At 46.1% G+C, this 17,400-nt stretch overlaps 1 protein-coding gene across 1 annotated transcript; it reads left to right on the top strand.

Annotated features, from left to right (window-relative positions):
- Positions 1–1,086: 1,086 nt before the first annotated feature.
- On the top strand, positions 1,087–17,116 carry GPR20 (G protein-coupled receptor 20). Its single transcript, XM_032771749.2, has 2 exons — positions 1,087–1,230; positions 14,090–17,116. The coding sequence occupies exon 2, from the start codon at positions 14,108–14,110 to the stop codon at positions 15,188–15,190; it is 1,083 nt and encodes a 360-aa protein (XP_032627640.1). The 5' UTR covers positions 1,087–1,230; positions 14,090–14,107; the 3' UTR covers positions 15,191–17,116.
- Positions 17,117–17,400: the final 284 nt, after the last annotated feature.

The raw sequence follows: 17,400 nt of genomic DNA, 5'->3' as shown, positions 1-17,400 counted from the left end.
GCAATGGGTGCCAATCTGCTCCCTCGCCTTTCCGTATCTGAAAAGCTTGCAGCTGGCTAGCTAAGAGTCTGCAATCTTGCTAATCACAGTATTTGATAGAGTGCCTCTCTTTCGAATATCTCAACTCGCTTTATGAACAGTAATTAAATTCATCGTTCAGAAGTGTAAACTGATGTGCCGAGATGTTAAATAGCTTGTCTAAATTTATACATATGGGAACAGAACCCAGGAGTCCTGACTGTCTGCTGGTCTAATTTATGAGCTACTTGCCACTAGGCAGATAGCTATCTAAACTTCTGTCCACACCATCCTTCCAATGAGTAGGATTTTGAAAAAGAAAGGCATTTACCTATGTTTCCTCTTCCCAAGCCATGGCAAGCAAGTCATCTGGCACTTCAGAATGCCAGCAGATTCCAGAGACTAGTTCGAAAATTATTTATTGTTTGCAATGTGGTAGCACCCAAAATCTGTAAGTAACAGCAGTCCCTGTCTAGGCAACTTGTTCCCTTTTTGTTGCCCCAATATATCCTCCTCCTACCGTGCCCAGGCCATGGTAGAGATTCAGGCTCTGTATCAGAGCTTGGCAGGAACAAAGCAGTATGTCAGATGGTATCTATATTAATGAAAGTGAAAAAGATGGTCTGTAGGAGTGACAGAGCTTCTCGCCTGTCCCCTGAATTCACCAGTGGAGGAGGAAGATCTTGGAGATCTTGGTAAGAGCAATGAGACTAGACAAAGGCAATTTAAAACTTGACTTACACCCTGAAGCAAAAAATGTGCCTCCTGATTTGTACTAAGGAGGGGAAGCTCATCTCCCCATACAGGTAGGAAACCTACCCATGGCAATGGAAGCAGAGATTTATTGAGTAGAGATGCATAGGGATTATTCCATGGGGAAGGTCTTAAATCCTCTCCGACATTTCTAACGCTTCATAAATTTCAGGCAGACTTGGGCAAGAAGCCAGATGTTTGAGAAGAAATTCTGAATGCTGAAGGCAAGAAGTGGAATTTTTTTTTTTAGTATATTTTTTCCTCTTGGTTTCAATGCTATATTTAGAGAGAGTGGGGGGAAGAGAGAGAGAGAGATTAGGCATTTCTTCATCTTCTGTAGTCACTCCAGCTGCTCTGCTGCTCATAACCGATGCCTCCTTTCCGGATAATGTTCAGTTCTGCCAGGGAATTTTCTTAACCAGGGCTCCTGTGTGGGCAAAAGAGGAAAGCAGATCAGAGGTAAGTCAGCCTGTCACTTCTGAGGCAGCACATAATAATTACTGTTCTGATGAACAATGATCAGTTATTAGCCAGGGAGAATGACTGAAGTAGTTTCAGAAAAGGTTTAAAGTAAGTGAATCAACTCTGCTTGGTCACTCAGCAATCGAGTGCTGTGAGTTTGAGAGTCCCATCACAGGCAGCTGTAGCAGACTCAGCTTGTCCATGGATTGGGAGTAGAAGAACAGGTGTAGTGAACACTAAACAGTGAGGTATATAAACTCACCTGGTCTTGATTTTCCCACTGGAGTAACTCTCTGGTTTTGGTTGAGTCCCTGATTGCCCATGAAGGGGGAATGAGTCCCGGCCAGACTTGGTTCCTGACAGTTCTGTGTGGCCTTGTGCACATCCCCTGAACTTCTCTGCAGCTCAGTTTGTAAAATAATATCACCAGATTTATCTGCTTCACAGGGCATTTACCTAACACACAGTGAGAATTATTTAAGGTTTACAAAGGGCTTTGCATTGCTCGTGTGAAAGGTATCGCAGATCTGTCACTGTTTTGGTCTGTATTTTGTTGTTAAACGTGAATTCTCGTTTAAGTTGGCTTATATGGATTAAAAAGTAGGAAGGCTGTGATGCTCTGTGCACTGGCTCTTAACACCTGGTACAGAAAGCTAGGCTTGCTGAGGGCTGGAGAACGATGCAGGCCTAAGCTTGATGGCGCAGCAGAAAGTGACAGAACCTTTCAGAAAAATGATGCTTTCCTTCTTTTCATAAAGTGCCTAGGTCACTATCAGAAAAAACACTTCACCATGGTCACTTGACATGCCCTTTTGCTATGGCTGCTACTAGTGGGAAATTCTGGGTAAAATACTCCACCCGTTGCTCATTTCAAACATTTTCCTTGGCAAAGATTAAACTTGCAAAGCCCATACAGTTGGTTGGAACTGCAGCAAGCCTGGCATGTGTCTAGTGCTAAAATCCTATGAAACAAGAGATGAAAATTTCACTAAAAAGAGCTGAGACTCAAACATTTGGGAATTCAACCAAGCAAAAGTTTATTTCCTGTGGAATCTTTATTATCGATCTACAGAGAGAGAAATACGAAGGCAGTCCAGTCCAATGGAAAGGACAGTTGATTGGGAGTCATAAAATGTGCAGTTTCTTCCCAGCTGTGCCATTGACCTGACATGTGCCTCAGTTTCCCAGTCAGTAGAAAGAGGATAAGGGTGCTAACAAAACACTTGGAGATCAAGGGATGAAATTGCCATATAAGAATGAAGCATTTTGATGAGCATTCAGGGTACACTGTGCCCTCTGCACTTTCACTCAGCGTTTGAACCAAACTCTGGAGTGGCCAATACTGTTCTCTCTACTGGCAATGACTAAAATACAGGAAGCCTATGTGGGGAGGTCATATGTTGGATGACATGCTGATGGAGTGATTCTCATAGATCTGCCTTTGTTTGGCACATAACCCTGGGCAAGAAAGTTAAGGGACCAAACGTAACTCCCTGTTGAAAGGCTCTGCCATTCACATCCCCAGCCAATTCTGCTCAGGCCTGTAAGAGCAGCCAAGCAGCTAGAGAAAAATAAAGAGAAGAACTTCACCTTAATACACAAATGGCTCATAGCTCAGAGGTCTTTCAAATAAAAGAACCTCCCCTTTCCAAAAGGTATTGCACCGATGTCTTTTGCCTCTTGTAAGGAGTTACTACGGAATAGAGTTAGAGAGAGAGATGATGGACATCACAACATGAGATATGTTTCTCGCCCTCCAGTCTGCTCACTAATCCATCCCTAGCAGGTGTACTATTAGCATTCAAAATCTGTGAGCTTCTTTCTGAAAGCAGCCCCTTTTCTAAAATAATAAAGAACCTGTTACAAAAAGGCCTGTCTTCCTCACAGACATGGACTTTCCCCCCCAGTTATGCTGATCCCTTGACAGCGACTGACAGATCTCAGTCCTGGATCAATGAGGTCTGTATTCCCACACAATATCCGATCTAGAGATTAACGTTGTGTCCACTAGAGATATGTCATTCCAATGCTTCCCAGTGGTAGATGGTGTTTGTTTCTAGCTCTGTCAGATTGTGAGATATTGAACCTTCAAAATCATAATGGGAGAACTTAATAGATAATTTGTACAGATATGAAAATGTGCTGCTTAACCCAAGACTTTACAGGAAGAGGGACATACAAAATACCATGGCATCAATAAGATGTCTGAAAAATCTAAACATTTCAGGAGTAACTCTTCTCTAAAATGTGGCATACACAAGTCTGTGGTGGCTTGAAGGCTTTATTGGCACTGAAATAGGCGACCTGTGTAATGTAACCATTTCTGATTTATCATAAGAACAAACTCTTAACAGCACCGACCATTGTGTGTGTATATTTAGTGACAGGTGAATGACATATTTCTCTCTCTCTATATATATATATATGTATATATAGGTCTTCTTCTTCCTTCACTTCTACTAGTGTAAATCAAGAGTACCTCTGTTGAAGTCAGTGGAGTTACACCACTGCAAAATAGACATAATGATAGACAAGCCCATGAATATTTCCCAATATGCGGATCTGTATTTTCACAAGCTTCATTCCATATTTTCCATGCTTGAGCTATGACAGAGCTGGAGGAGTGTAGCTCTTTCTGGGTTTTAAATAGAGAGTCTCCAGAGTGTCTAGCACTGCTGATATTTCGCCAGAGCATCAGCTTCTAGCCTGCTTTCAGAAAGAATGCAGCTGTGCCCAACTGGATAGCCTGATTACACTTTAAAAAAATAATTCTGAAAAACTGAATTCGCCTTCTTTTAATTGACAAAAATCCCTTTCGGTCTTCAGCATAACACTAATGGGATGTTAGGATATGTAACTGCTGGAACATAGGTATAGTTTTCTGATCGGACACTCCTGCAATCTGATCTGTGAAGGATCCTGCATCCTTGTGGGTCAGATGACAGAATCTGGCTCTGGACTGCCAGCTCTGAGGAGCAGAGACTGTCTACCACTGCATGCACGTGTAACTCACCGCTCAATGTGTGTTGGAGGTGCCATGCTATGCTGATCCACAGAGGTAATGAGTCATTAAAGCCACAAGCTACAGAAGTTTGGCTCTTTTGTTCAAGTTGTAGCCGGTCATGCTTTTAGCTCTGCAGTTCAAACCCCAGTGTGCCAGCAGAGAGAGTGACTAATTTTTTTTTTTTAATGGAGATATACCTAGCTCATAGAGCTGGAAGGGATTTGAAAGGTCATCGAGTCCAGTCCCCTGCCTTCACAGCAGGACCAGGTACTGTCCCTAACAGATTTTTGCCCCAGATCCCTAAATGGCCCCCTCAAAGGGTTTAGCAGGCCAATGCTCAAACCACTGACCTATCCCTCTGCAAGGTCCATGAGTACTTCCATTCCAACCCCCTTTTCAGTTCCTTTCCAACTTCCAAACCTTTCGCCCATCAGAACGAAACTTTCAGGGCCTTGCTTTTTTCCTTAAGGTTATTTACGTTTGAGCAAAATATTTCTCCATTTATAAAACACTTGTGACTCTTTTGAAGAGCTCGAAATGCCAACGTACTTGGGAAGCTTGGCAACTGGGGAAAGTTGAATTTGGCACGGAAATAGCCCTAACAGAAAAGAAAGTCATTGGAGTGTTCTGGTTTAAAAAAAATAAAAGAGGGGGTTGATTTGACTTTGTTATGAAGGCTTGAAAATTGTCTTCTCTGCAGATGTAGTAGACAGGGCCTGAGTTTTAAAAAAGACTTGAAATGGCGTTTTTTTTAACCAGAGTCCTAGGTGAAAGAACAAGCCTGGCTAGAGTTAATGCGGTGTGCGTAACCTTACCTGCAGCTTTCTCACTTTGCAGAGGTTCATTCTACAAGCCTGATGCTTGTGTAACATAGTGTTTTGTATGAGAGAGTGTATACATGTGAACAAGTGTGAAAAGTGCTTTACTGCCGTTCCTGAGTATTGAAATTCTCCCACCACAGAATGGACACTGAGTTTGGTAAAGGCAATTTTCCCCCATTCAGCCCCAGCCAACCTGCCTCAACTCTGATACGATAGGGACCATTTTAGGGGTGATTGTGATCAGCCAGGGACAGATTTTTAAAGCGATTCTAGGCACCTAAAGGTGCAGCTAGGTGTCTGGCAAGCTTTTCAGAAGCATCTTGGTGACTAATTCCCATTGCTTTCAATAGGAGTTAAGCACTTTTAAAAATCTCACTGTGTCTATCTGCATCTTTAGGGTCCTAAATACCTTCGGCCGCTCTGGTGCATCCAGACCTTAGCGTCTGCTAAGAATGCCAACAAGGGTGCCACTTAGAGATGGTTCTTTTAGTTATCTTTTAGTTAGTTATTGTCCCCTAGAGAAACCAGCACATTCCACAAAGCCCGTGAGCTTCCCCCGGGTTAGTTTAGCTAGTTTCCTTTCTTCTGAACAGTTCTGAACCCAGGGTATTCTGCTGGCAGTCTGCAGCATAGCCATCCTGTTCAAGCTCACTGAGAAACACATGGCATAAAAGCTGTCCTCTGTGCTCTGTCTACAAAATATACCATATTTGGCCAGTTTGAGCCATAGTTGAGAAAGAACTTGCCAGCACGCGGATCTGACCATTTTAAATCGAAAGAGACCAGGTTTAACCCTTTGTTTATAAATAAGATGATAAATCACTGGAGGAAATTTAAACACAGAGCTGCTGCAAAGCTAAACACACACTGAAGCCATTCCCAGAGAGCTGCGTAACGTTCGAAGGCAGGAGGTGGGTGAGGGGTGGGAATTCGCCCAGCTGTTCGGATTCAGGACTGTGAGACGGGAAAAAGCCAAAGCATTAACTTTGACTGTTTATTTTAATTACACTCTGGCTTGTTTGTTAATGTTCTTTTCAGTCTTGGCTGTCGCAGCATATGGTTCTCTCGTTCCCTCTCTCTGTGCCCCCATGCCAAGATCCTGTCTGCATATGCCACTAAATAACCCTTTCATAGTGCAAGTGCTGCTACAACAGAGCTTGGTTCATTCCCCCTGGCTGCCTGTCTTCTGCATCCCGCTTCACATCAGAGGACCTGATCCAAAGACCAAGGTAGTCAGTGAAAAGACTTCTCTGGTCTTTGCTAAGCATTGGATCAGGCCTCTAAAGCTGAGGCTGAAGTCGGTGTTTGCTGCAGAAGCAAAACTAAAAATGCAGTGAATGAAAACCTGGTGGTCGACTCTGCCCTGCTGGGAGCAGCTCGACAGTTCCAGGGCTGAGCTAGCCATGAGAAATAAGCTAACGTAGTGCCAAGCATGCACACAACAGGGAAAGAGACTTTAGGGTCTGGTCCAGCAAAGCATCCATCTGTTTCCTACCTGGCACAAATCCTGATGGAATCAGCCCAGGGCATGGGTCAAGGATAAAGAATTGAAAAGAGAGTTGATCTTCTAACACTGAACAAGGAGCTTGATCAGAAAAAGGAAAACAATAGCAACCCTAAGACTTTTTTTTCTCCTTTTCCCAGTCCTCGTCTTGCCTACCTGCCTGCTACAGACAGGGCCCGTGCAAGGATGTTTCGTGCCCTAGGTGAAACTTCCACCTTGCGCCCTCGCCCCCCCACACTACTGCCCTGAGGCACCCCCCCCACGGCAGCTCCCCCCTTCCTCCCTGAGGCGCCCCCCTTGCGGCAGCTCTCCCCCTCTGCCCTGAGGTGCCCCCCTTGTGGCAGTTCCCCACCCCCCACCCTCCACCCTGAGGCACCCCCCCCGCTACAGCTCACACCTGCTCTGTGCACGAGCACTCCAAGCACGCCGTCACTGCTTCACTTCTCCCACCTCCCAGGTGTGCGGCACCTAAGCTGATTGGTGCCGCATGCCTGGGAGGCGGGAGAAGTGAAGCAGCTCACCCCTGCCCCGCCTCCACACCAGATTTGAAATAAGGAGACCTGGGAGACCTCTGGAGAATCTTGACTCTGCCACTGACTTTCTCTTCGCCCTTCAGCAAGTCACATTGGACTAGCTTGCTAAAGGTGTTTGGGGATTGCTGCACTCAGCATTGCAATGCCTAATGGAGTTACGGGCTTAAGTCTCATTTTCAAAAGGGACATAGGCACTTAGGAGCCACAATCCCATTGGCAATCAATGGGATTTAGGCTCTTGTGTGCCTAAGCCACTTGTGGAAAATTAGACTTAGGCTCCTAAATCAGGTGGGCGTTACAAAGTTGAGTGCCGCAGTGCTTAAACACCTACAGAAACCTGGGTCTTTGCCCCTCTGTGCCTCAATATCCCCATTTTACAGAGGACAATATACCTTTTGTCAAGCCCTCGGAGCTCTACAGCTGAAGAGTACTGAGTAATATTAACTGGGATTTTGGTCCAGAGCCACCTCCTTTTTAAAAATGAGTGGACGGTTTTTAGTTTTTTGGCTTACCAGCTCCCCAATTCCTAATGCATATTACCAAGCAATGGGGGTAGAAAAATAATGGAATGTGACCCAACAATAAAAGTCCACTCTTATATTACAAATCTTCTGTAACCATTTCAATTCTGATCTGGAGAAAGAGCAAGCTCTCTTTCGCTTGGGGCCCAATCTGCGGCTTTTGCAATGCCTGCTAGCGAGGAAACCTTTGGCGTAACCCTTCTGGCTTTGTTACTGCGACATTGGTACCTAGGCAGGCACAAAGGGACCCCAAATAGAAGCCATCTCCCGGCCATCCTGTATCTAATTTTCCCTGACACAGATCCTTCCCTTTTCCATGGAGACAAGCAGAGGCAGGGTGAACAGATCTAAACCAACCATGTTGGACTTTTCCTTACAAAAAACCAACACTGTAAGTTCACTTTGGCAGACACAAGGTTACCTGCCACCTTTTGGATGCTAGGGCTGCAAAGGCCAAGAGTTTGCTTCACTTTAAACTGGGGCTAGGTGGACAAGCCATATGATTTGCCTCAAGTATCTAGGGGTATCTGAACAATATTCCTCAAGGCCGGGGCACGTCCATTTCATTTGTCTGTAAAGAACTATGCAGACTTATGTTGCTCTTAATTTTAATGATAACGAGGCATGTTGCTAACTCGGTGTAATGAACTGAACTGGAGCAAAGGAAAATGTAGGGAGAATATTGGACCGTAAGGCTGAAGAAAAATCTCACAGGACCAGTAGTGGAAGATCAGAACTTGGGACATTTAAAACTAAACTGGATGCCTAGAGACGATGAGCAAATCGGATCACATGACCCAGGGCAGCTAACAATTCAAATTTGGCTGTCACAATTCCCAAGCGCTCGTCTCACTGCCCAATGTAAATTACAATGAAATATCTTTGGTGCCGTGATTGTCTGAAGGCGTCTGTCTCCGGTGTTCTGCTTTCTCTTGATTTGGATTACTGTGTCGGTGCTTCTGATTTGTATTCTCTTGTTTGCATTGTATCTGACTCTTACTTGGGGTCTGATCCAACTCCAGCGGGAGTGTTTCTTTGACTTTCGTGGGCTTTGGATTAGGCCTTTGGTCTCATTCGTTTAATTCTGTCCTTACTTTAAAATAAATTAAAATGCCATTGCCACCCTCAGTTTGAGTTTGAGAGGCAGAATAGAGACTGTGTCGGCCTGTATTTCAGACTCAGGTAGAAACTTTCTTATCGAGACAGAGCAGAACTGGATTTCTATTTTTTTATCATTTCAACAGATAATATCGATGTTCATTTTAAAGCATTTTTTTTTAGACTTTTAATTATTTAAATTTTCACAGTGGCAGGAAATTATGGGGGGGAAGGTCAGACAAAGCAGATCATTTTTAGCTCTCCTTATCGGAGCCGGGCAGAGAAAGGGGAGTCTGTTTCATGAAGCATTTTGATATTTCAGATTTGGTTTTGCTGCGCTTTGGAACAAAACCCAACAATTTTGAAATTCTTACTGACTTCCCCAGAGCTGCGAACCTTGAGACTTCTGGAATCCCCACCTCCAGGGCCATGCCCTTCGTGGGCTACCCCAGAGCCACGAATCCTGAAATCTCCGGTTCAGGGTACATCTGCCTCATGGACTGACGGTAGAAGCCCTGGAATTCCATACTGCCCCAGAACCACAATCCAGGGAGCTTGGGAGCCAGTGCTCCCAGGACTTCCAGGTTCCCAGCTTTCCATCAGACCCCCAGATAGGCTGCCAAAGAGCTGGAAACCTAGAAGCCTGCAGTCCCCAGAACCACTTCTGCAAAGCATTGCAGCTATTGGCATTCCCGGATGGAAACCCATTCCACTGGTGAATTTCCAATCAGCTCTGCTCATTAGGTTGCATTTTACAGGGCTATCTATTAATAGGAGCTTCCTGCAGGCAAAGCGAAGCTGGTTCTGTTTCCAAGAGTTTCTCATGAGCAGCCGAGTGGTTGAGCACATGTAGAGAATCTCTTCAAATGCTCCACAGCTCACTTAGAAGAGCACTGACCTTTCTAGAAACCTTTCCAACGTTTCTCCAGATTGCACAGGACGTCTCCCCTTCTCTGACGGGATCCCCAAGGATATTTAGTGTTCTGTTAATTCTGGAAAACATGTTTACATCTAAGTTTCTCACATTACTAAAAGCAGCAGAGAATCCTGTGGCACCTTATAGACTAACAGACGTTTTGGAGCATGAGCTTTCGTGGGTGAATACCCACTTTGTCAGATGCATGTAGTGGAAATTTCCAGGGGCAGGTATATATATGCTAACAAGCAAGCTAGAGATAATGAGGTTAGTTCAATCAGGGAGGATGAGGCCCTGTTCTAGCAGTAGAGGTGTGAAAACCAAGGGAGGAGAAACTGGTTCTGTAATTGGCAAGCCATTCACAGTCTTTGTTTAGTCCAGAGCTGATGGTGTCAAATTTGCAGATGAACTGAAGCTCAGCAGTTTCTCTTTGAAGTCTGGTCCTGAAGTTTTTTTGCTGCAGGATGGCCACCTTAAGGTCTGCTATAGTGTGGCCAGGGAGGTTGAAGTGCTTTCCTACAGGTTTTTGTATATTGCCATTCCTAATATCTGATTTGTGTCCATTTATCCTTTTATTACTAAGTTTATTCTTTGATCTCATGTGCTTTAAGCTCGCTTGGCCCAGGGCTTTCATTATCATCCTCTGCTGATCCAGGCTGATGCTCGGGGAGGGCGGGGGCATTAACCCCCAGGTCCCACAAGGCTGATTTGAAGTATTTCAGATGTTTTTCAAACCACTTATTTCAATCAGCCAAATTTCCGTGTATATAGTTTTTATATCAATATGTTTAAAACAGTGGGTAAGCCGGGAATGATTTGAAAATTAAACTGTCGGACCCTGGCAGCAGCAGTTTGGTTTGGAATCTCAAGGCTGATGTTGCTATGTCTACAGAGCTCTAGAAGCTGCTACACAGCCTACTGGGTCTTGACTGTAAAATGAAGCTGTTCCTTATTTTTATGGCAAAGGTAACAGCTTGGCAACTATCTGACTGTAGCTGAAGAACCCAGACCCTCGATCTGCCCATCCCGGACACAGATCAGAGCACCGGAAGCAAGGCTCGGCCTCAGGCATACTCATCTGGGCACTTCTCCCTGTTCCCATCCGTTCCCGTGCCTCAGTGGGTCACAGCTGAGAATACCAAATTGAGGACAAACTGCTCAGAAATAGGGCAGGCACACCTCAAACAGATGGTTAACTCTATCATTAGATTGTACCAAGCCAGTAATAAAAGTAAACTTCGGTCTCACCACACTGGTTAACAAGAAGTCAAAAATGGAGCCTCCTTAGGCATTCCAGGCCTTATCGCTCCACCCAGACACTGGACTTCCAATTTCATCAGGTAAAGGATCAGGAGCGGCGCCAGGGTTTCTGACGCCCTAGGTGGACGGCCATTTCGCCGCCCCCCACGGCTCCAGTGGAGCTGCCGCAGTCGTGCCGGCAGGCAGTCCACTGGTCTAAAGGCTCCGGTGGACCTGCCACAGGCATGACTGCGGTAGGTCCGCCGGAGCCTTTAGACCAGCACACCATCCGCCAGCACGACTGCGGCAGCTCCACCAGAGCCACCACAGCAGCAGACCATCCGCCAGCATGACTGCGGTAGGGCCCCCGGAGCCGCGTGCCGCCCCCCCCCCCGGCAAAATAGCGCCCCCCAAAAATTCTGTCGCCCTAGGCCATTGCCTAGGTCACCTAAATGGAAGCGCCGGCCCTGCAAAGGGTTCTTCTGGTCTCAAGAGATCACCCACGCAGCCAGGTCAATATACAAGAACCATGCTGCTGCCCATCCTTTAGTAACTAAAATCTAGTGGTTTATGCATAAAGAAAAGAAGAAGAGAGTTAATATGGTTAATAGAATCATATACCTACAATAATGCCAACGTTCTTAGATCAGGTTTGTAGCAATGATGGTATAGACTGCAGACTTGTAGTCTCTGGTAACTTCCGAAAGATTGGAAGGTCCTCAGTCCATAGTCCAATATGCTCCTTTTAGTTGTAAATCCACAGTCCAGAGAATCAGAGAAGGTAAGAGGCAAAATGGAGTCATTTCAGAGGTCTTTTATACCTTTAGCCATGTACCTGGAAACGTACAGTCCCAAACAAAGTTCACAGTGCAGTTTGTGGGAAATCACTGGCACAAGATGGAGTCCAGAGTCTCAGGAGCATGTCACATGCCCTTACCTGGCTTGCTGACTCACAGGGAAAGCCACTGGCCATATCCATGCTAAGGTGGTCACAGGAAGATTTATCTAGGTGGAATGATGGCCCATGGTGAGCGTGAAGTGTTCTTAATGGGCAATCAAGTTTGGTGATAGTTCCACCATACAGCATCACCCCTAAAGCTCACTTCTCTGCTCCCACTCAACCCCTAGATGACCCACCCGCAAGACGACACAAAGCTCTAGGCAGACACAGTGCCCCAGTGGCTCACCCCCAAGCTGTGGCACCATCACTTCTCCATGGCCTCACCCCTCCATTTGGAGTAGCAAAGGAAGGAAGTGAGGCAGGGACGGGGTAGTGATCTGGGGCCCTTTCTTACACTCAGACTGCACCAGGCAGTGGGGAGGGTCCCAGTATTTTCATGCTGGCTGCTGAGCTGTCTCTGCCTGGCTAGATGAGCTGGGCATCCTGCACTTTCCCCTCCTGCCACACGCAATCCTCCTTTGGGGGAGTGTTGGCAGGGGCCCTGCTACTTCCAGATGTAGTTAACAGCCCCTTGATATCCATGGGATAGTTCACACCTCTCCAAGCAACCACTGTAGGCAATTTGTACACTCAGGGAGATGTTGCTGTCTTTGTACACTCAGGCAGATGTTGCTGTCACTTCCAGGTGTAGTTAATACCTCATTGAAATTCATGGGACAGTTTACGCCTCTCAGAGCAAGTGTTTCAGGCTCTTTGCACGCTCAGGCAGATGTTGCTGTCTTGGTTATTCCCACATCATGTTTTCAATCTTTTCTTCACAACCTTGAGAGCTAGAAGCTTACCCCAGACCACTGCTGATGTGCCTAGTGTTCCCACATTGCCCCAAGGCCCACCTGCTGTGCTTGTCTGGCACTTTATTTATTAATTATTATTTATTTATGGATTTGTATAAGAATAATGCTAGGTGCCCTGTCATTGACCCCATTGTTCTAGGCACCGGGCAAAGGGGATCGCTCAGTGGTTTGAACATTGGCCTGCTAAATCCAGCGTTGTAAGTTCAATCCTTCAGGGGGCCATTTGGGGATTTAGTTGGGGATTGGTCCTGCTTTGAGCAGGGGTTTGGACTAGATGACCTCCTGAGGTCCCTTCCAACCCTGCTACTCTACAAGAAATACAGAACAAACAACAAGCCTCTTCTCCAAAGAGCTTATGCAATCTAAGTATGAGACAAGAGACACAGGGTGGATACAGACAGACAAGCACAAGGAAACACTCAGACACTACTGCTCAGCATGACAGGCTGTGTTCTAAGCACACCAGCTGCCTAATTCTTGCTCAGATAGCATTTCTACATGTCCCAAGCTTCTAATTTGGAGACCATTTTTTCCACAATGGTTTGCTCATCTCTGTTCTCAGTGGCATCAATCATACCACCTGTATGCAAGGAACAAGCTCTCCCTGCTCTGGTCTGCCCAGTGCGTACTCACTATTCCTGTGAAACTCTGCTGAAAGGTCATGCCTCTCATCCACTCCCAGCAATAAGTGAGTCAACAGATCGGTATCTTCTCCACTTGAAAAACTGAACAGATGTGTGCAGGCCTAAAGGTACAGCTGAACTTGGCGCTGGGGGTGCGATTCCCAGCTCCAGGAGACATACCTGCACTAGCTCTCATCCTGTAAGTGGACTAAAAATAGAGCATAGCCCAGGCAGTGGGAGCAGCAGGAGGGGCTAGTTGCCCTGAGTAAGTGCCTAGGGTCTCTGATGGGCATGTATTTGGGTCGGCCAGCTCAAGGACAGCTAGTCAAGGTGTGTCTCCTCAAGCTGGAATTCACCGCTCCCCACAGCTCCAAATATACCCTACGTTGGCTTTGCCTATTGCTGTACCTCTGGTCCTCCTTGATGTTTGTTATCCCATCATGTTGGGCCATATTTAAAATATGGAGTGTAAGCTGTTCAGGGCACCAGCATGATTCTGCTTAGTTTGTGAGATGTGATGTGATGGCAGACTGAGATGGTCTGGCTGTAGGCCACTGGGGAGCTATGATTATCCATCGATTCCCAAGCCAGAAGGGACCATTGTGATCATCTAGTCTGACGTCCTGTGTAACACAGGATATGGAACTTCCCTCAAATAATCCCTAGAGCAGATCTTTTAGCAACACACCCCATCTCGATTTTAAAATTGCCAGTGATGGAGACTCCACCACAACCCTGGGTAAATACCTTCAAAACACCTCAAAATGAGGCAACAGTGTTCTGTGCTGTGAACCCATGAACATGACTGTAAATGTCTCTTTGCTGTTGCTTCCTTCTTTCAGGTCCCCAGAGCACTGAGTATGCACGCTGCCTCCTCCTCCCGAGTACCGGTCCTTAACCCTCTCAATTCCACGAGGGCACCCAACTCTAGCAGCTCAGATGAGGACAACTTGTTCCACAAGTTCATCCATATGGACCAAGAACTTTACCAAGACTATTACAGCTTGTGGATAGCACTGATGGCGGTCAATGGTATCATTTTCCTGGTGGGCGTTGTGCTGAACAGCTTAGCTCTCTACGTGTTCTGCTTCCGCACCAAGATGAAAACCACCTCTGTCATCTACACCATCAATCTGATTGTTACTGATCTACTGGTGGGCTTCTCCTTGCCCACACGAATCATCATGTACTACACCGCAGGAGACTGCCTGAAATGTTCCTTTGTTCACATCTTCGGCTACTTCGTCAACATGTACTGCAGCATTCTCTTCTTGACATGCATCTGCATTGACCGGTACCTGGCTATTGTGCAGGTGGAAGCCTCACGTAAGTGGAGGAACCCCAACTGTGCCAAGGGGATCTGTGTCTTCATCTGGGTCTTTGCAACTGTGGTCACTTTCTCCATCCTGACCATGGCGATAACCTTCGCACCATGCTGCCTCGCCAAGATCTTTGCCCTGATGGTCTGCGAGTATTTCTTTCCACTCATCATCATCACCTTCTTCACCACTAGGATCATGTGTGCGCTGTCCAAGCCCAGCCTCATGCACCAGAGCCGTGAGAGGCGAATGAGGGCCGTTCAGCTCCTCACCACCGTCCTCATCATCTTCATGATCTGCTTTACACCTTTCCACGTGCGCCAGGTGGCCATTTCCATCAACCCAGACATTCCCCATGAAATCAGCTTAATTGTCTACCATGTGACTGTGACTCTGAGTAGCCTCAACAGCTGCATGGACCCCATCGTCTACTGTTTTGTCACCAACAACTTCCAGTCAACCATGAAAAATATCTTCAGGAAGTCAGAGCCTGAGCAGACAAGCGGGGACATCATCACTATGAACAAGAGCTCCAAGGGCTCAGGTACAAATGCAATCATTGCCTTCTCAAACACAATAGGCAGCCCTTTGAGCTTACCTTCAACAAACAATACACAGATATAAGCAGCTCCTAGAGGGACACACTATAGTAAGCCAGTGTGGAATACTGCTGAACTGTCAAGTACTTTTGCTCTTGGCCTTTTGGTTTCTAATATGAGTTTTGGAGCGACTGTGTTAGAATTTATCCCTCAAGAACATTATGGTTTTTTTGGAAAAAGGAACTCTCGGTGCCTTTAGTACCAATACAAAAGAAAGTCCATTAATTACAGTTCACAACAGGAATGATCTGTTTGCCTTTTAATATATGTTTTACAAGCAGCAAATCTGTTACTGTTGTGGTCTTCTTTCACTGTTTCACACTGCAACGTGACAGTAAGCTACCGAACTGCAGGAGGACTTAGAAGGCCATAAACACTCTTCTTGTCTGTGAAAGCCTCCCAGCCTTGGGAAGGAATATTGTTGTTGAGTAACGCAGCTGCTGCTGAGCTTTCCACGTTACTAGAGACAGCAAAGATGTAAGACACCAAGCAGAGTTGTCCGTTTCAGGTGACTGAACTGAAGCAGGACAAAATAAATCTAACCCACTTGTCACTAGCAGCTCTTCAGATGTTTCTCGAACACATCTGAATTTCCTCAGGGAAGTCACTCTAATGCAAAACAATATTTCCCTCCCCCACTCCCCTCAATACACACACCCTTAATATTTCAGCCATAAGGAGAGGATTTGTATGACTTTATAGAATATATATACATGCAAGGATTTGAAATTACTTGGTTCATATTATTCAGTTGGATCACCAGTTTCCTTATGTTTCAGACAGGCATGGAAAGAAGCTGTCCAAACATATGTGGTTTCTTGGAAACTCTGTTTCCCACATTTGCTCCCTCTTCCAGCAGCTCAGTAGTGATGAAAAGCAGAACTGAAATCCGAAGATGTGTCAGCCTTGTTTGAGTTTATTTTATGATGCGGCATTAAATTAGGGTTTGCTATACCAGATCCTACCATTGGTCCAACTAGTCTGTATCTGCCTTTCCTCTAAGGCTTCAGAGAAAAGCAACAACAACAACCACCACCACCACAACTAACCCCACAGCCCCATAAAGAATCTAGGTTGAAATCCATCCCAGGGCAGAGCCCTAGCATGATTTAAGACCTATGTTTAGGATTTAAATTATGCTGAGTGCCCTCTGCACAGGGATGAACTTCATCTCTTTCAAATTCCATGTTGTTCCTGGGAAGGGACGAATTCACTCCTGATCCCCTGCAGCAATCAGTTTACACCCCAAAGCAGACAGGTAGGTTTATACCCTTCGTGGAGCATGAATTGCCTTTTTCATCGTGCAGGGTCATAAAACGAGTCAACCCTTTGTAAAAATCCCTTCACAGTGTTTGACTCACAACATCGGGGCAAATGAAAGTCCTGGATTCAGTGTTATGGTGCTGGCTGGCGGCTGTACCATTTGCATTCTATACTGCACCATTAAAAAAGCATAAGCATGAAAAAGGAACCCAGAGAAACAGCGAGACCCACAGCATGAATGAAAACGACCATTGCTGTGATTATGCTCCTAATGGAAATGCCGTTTGAAACATTTTCAATGGGTTCCACCTGGCTAACTAGGTTTGAGGAACAGAGCGATGGATCTATTGGTCTGTTGGTTACTGGGGCTACTGGCCCTCCAATTTAAACCAGTAGAAACCAATTGAGACTAGTTAGAGGATTCGAATGGAACCCACTGGAATTTCCACTAGCAGACTCTGCACAAGAGCCAGCAAAGGAGAGCTGCATGCCAGAATTTACAAATTAGGGTCAAATTCTGCTCTTGCTACAGGGAGCCAAGCTAAGGAATGGGGCAGCGGAGTTTGTGCAGCTTTATGTGTCCCATTTCTTGCTTGTGGGGAGAAGTCAGGGATTTCCCCCTCGAGGTGCTTCCCCACCTCAATCAAGTGGCAGTAGGCCGGGGGGGTGTGGGCAGAGGTAGGAGCCTATTCTTGGCAGGCCTAGGAGCAAGGGGAGGTTGGCACGATTTAGCGAAGACCAAGGTACGGGAAGGAGTCAGGGCCTTGGGGGTCAAGGGGCTGCAGTGGGGAAGAGCCTGAGATTGTTGACCAATGGGCGAGGGAGCTTGGAGGTGTGGGGAACAGGGTGCCTGTAGCAACCTGGGGTTGGGGCTATTGGGGGGCAACGGGGGTGTGGGAGGGGGTGGGGGAAGGCCCATATCAGTCTATCATTGGGGCTGTTGGGGAATAAGGGGGACTGGGCAATAAGGGT

This window comes from Chelonoidis abingdonii, chromosome 2 (assembly GCF_003597395.2).
Source record: "Chelonoidis abingdonii isolate Lonesome George chromosome 2, CheloAbing_2.0, whole genome shotgun sequence".
NCBI classification, from domain to species: domain Eukaryota; kingdom Metazoa; phylum Chordata; order Testudines; family Testudinidae; genus Chelonoidis; species Chelonoidis abingdonii.
The sequence above is the reverse complement of the archived record's forward strand: the minus strand, read 5'-3'. Positions and strand labels throughout refer to the sequence as shown.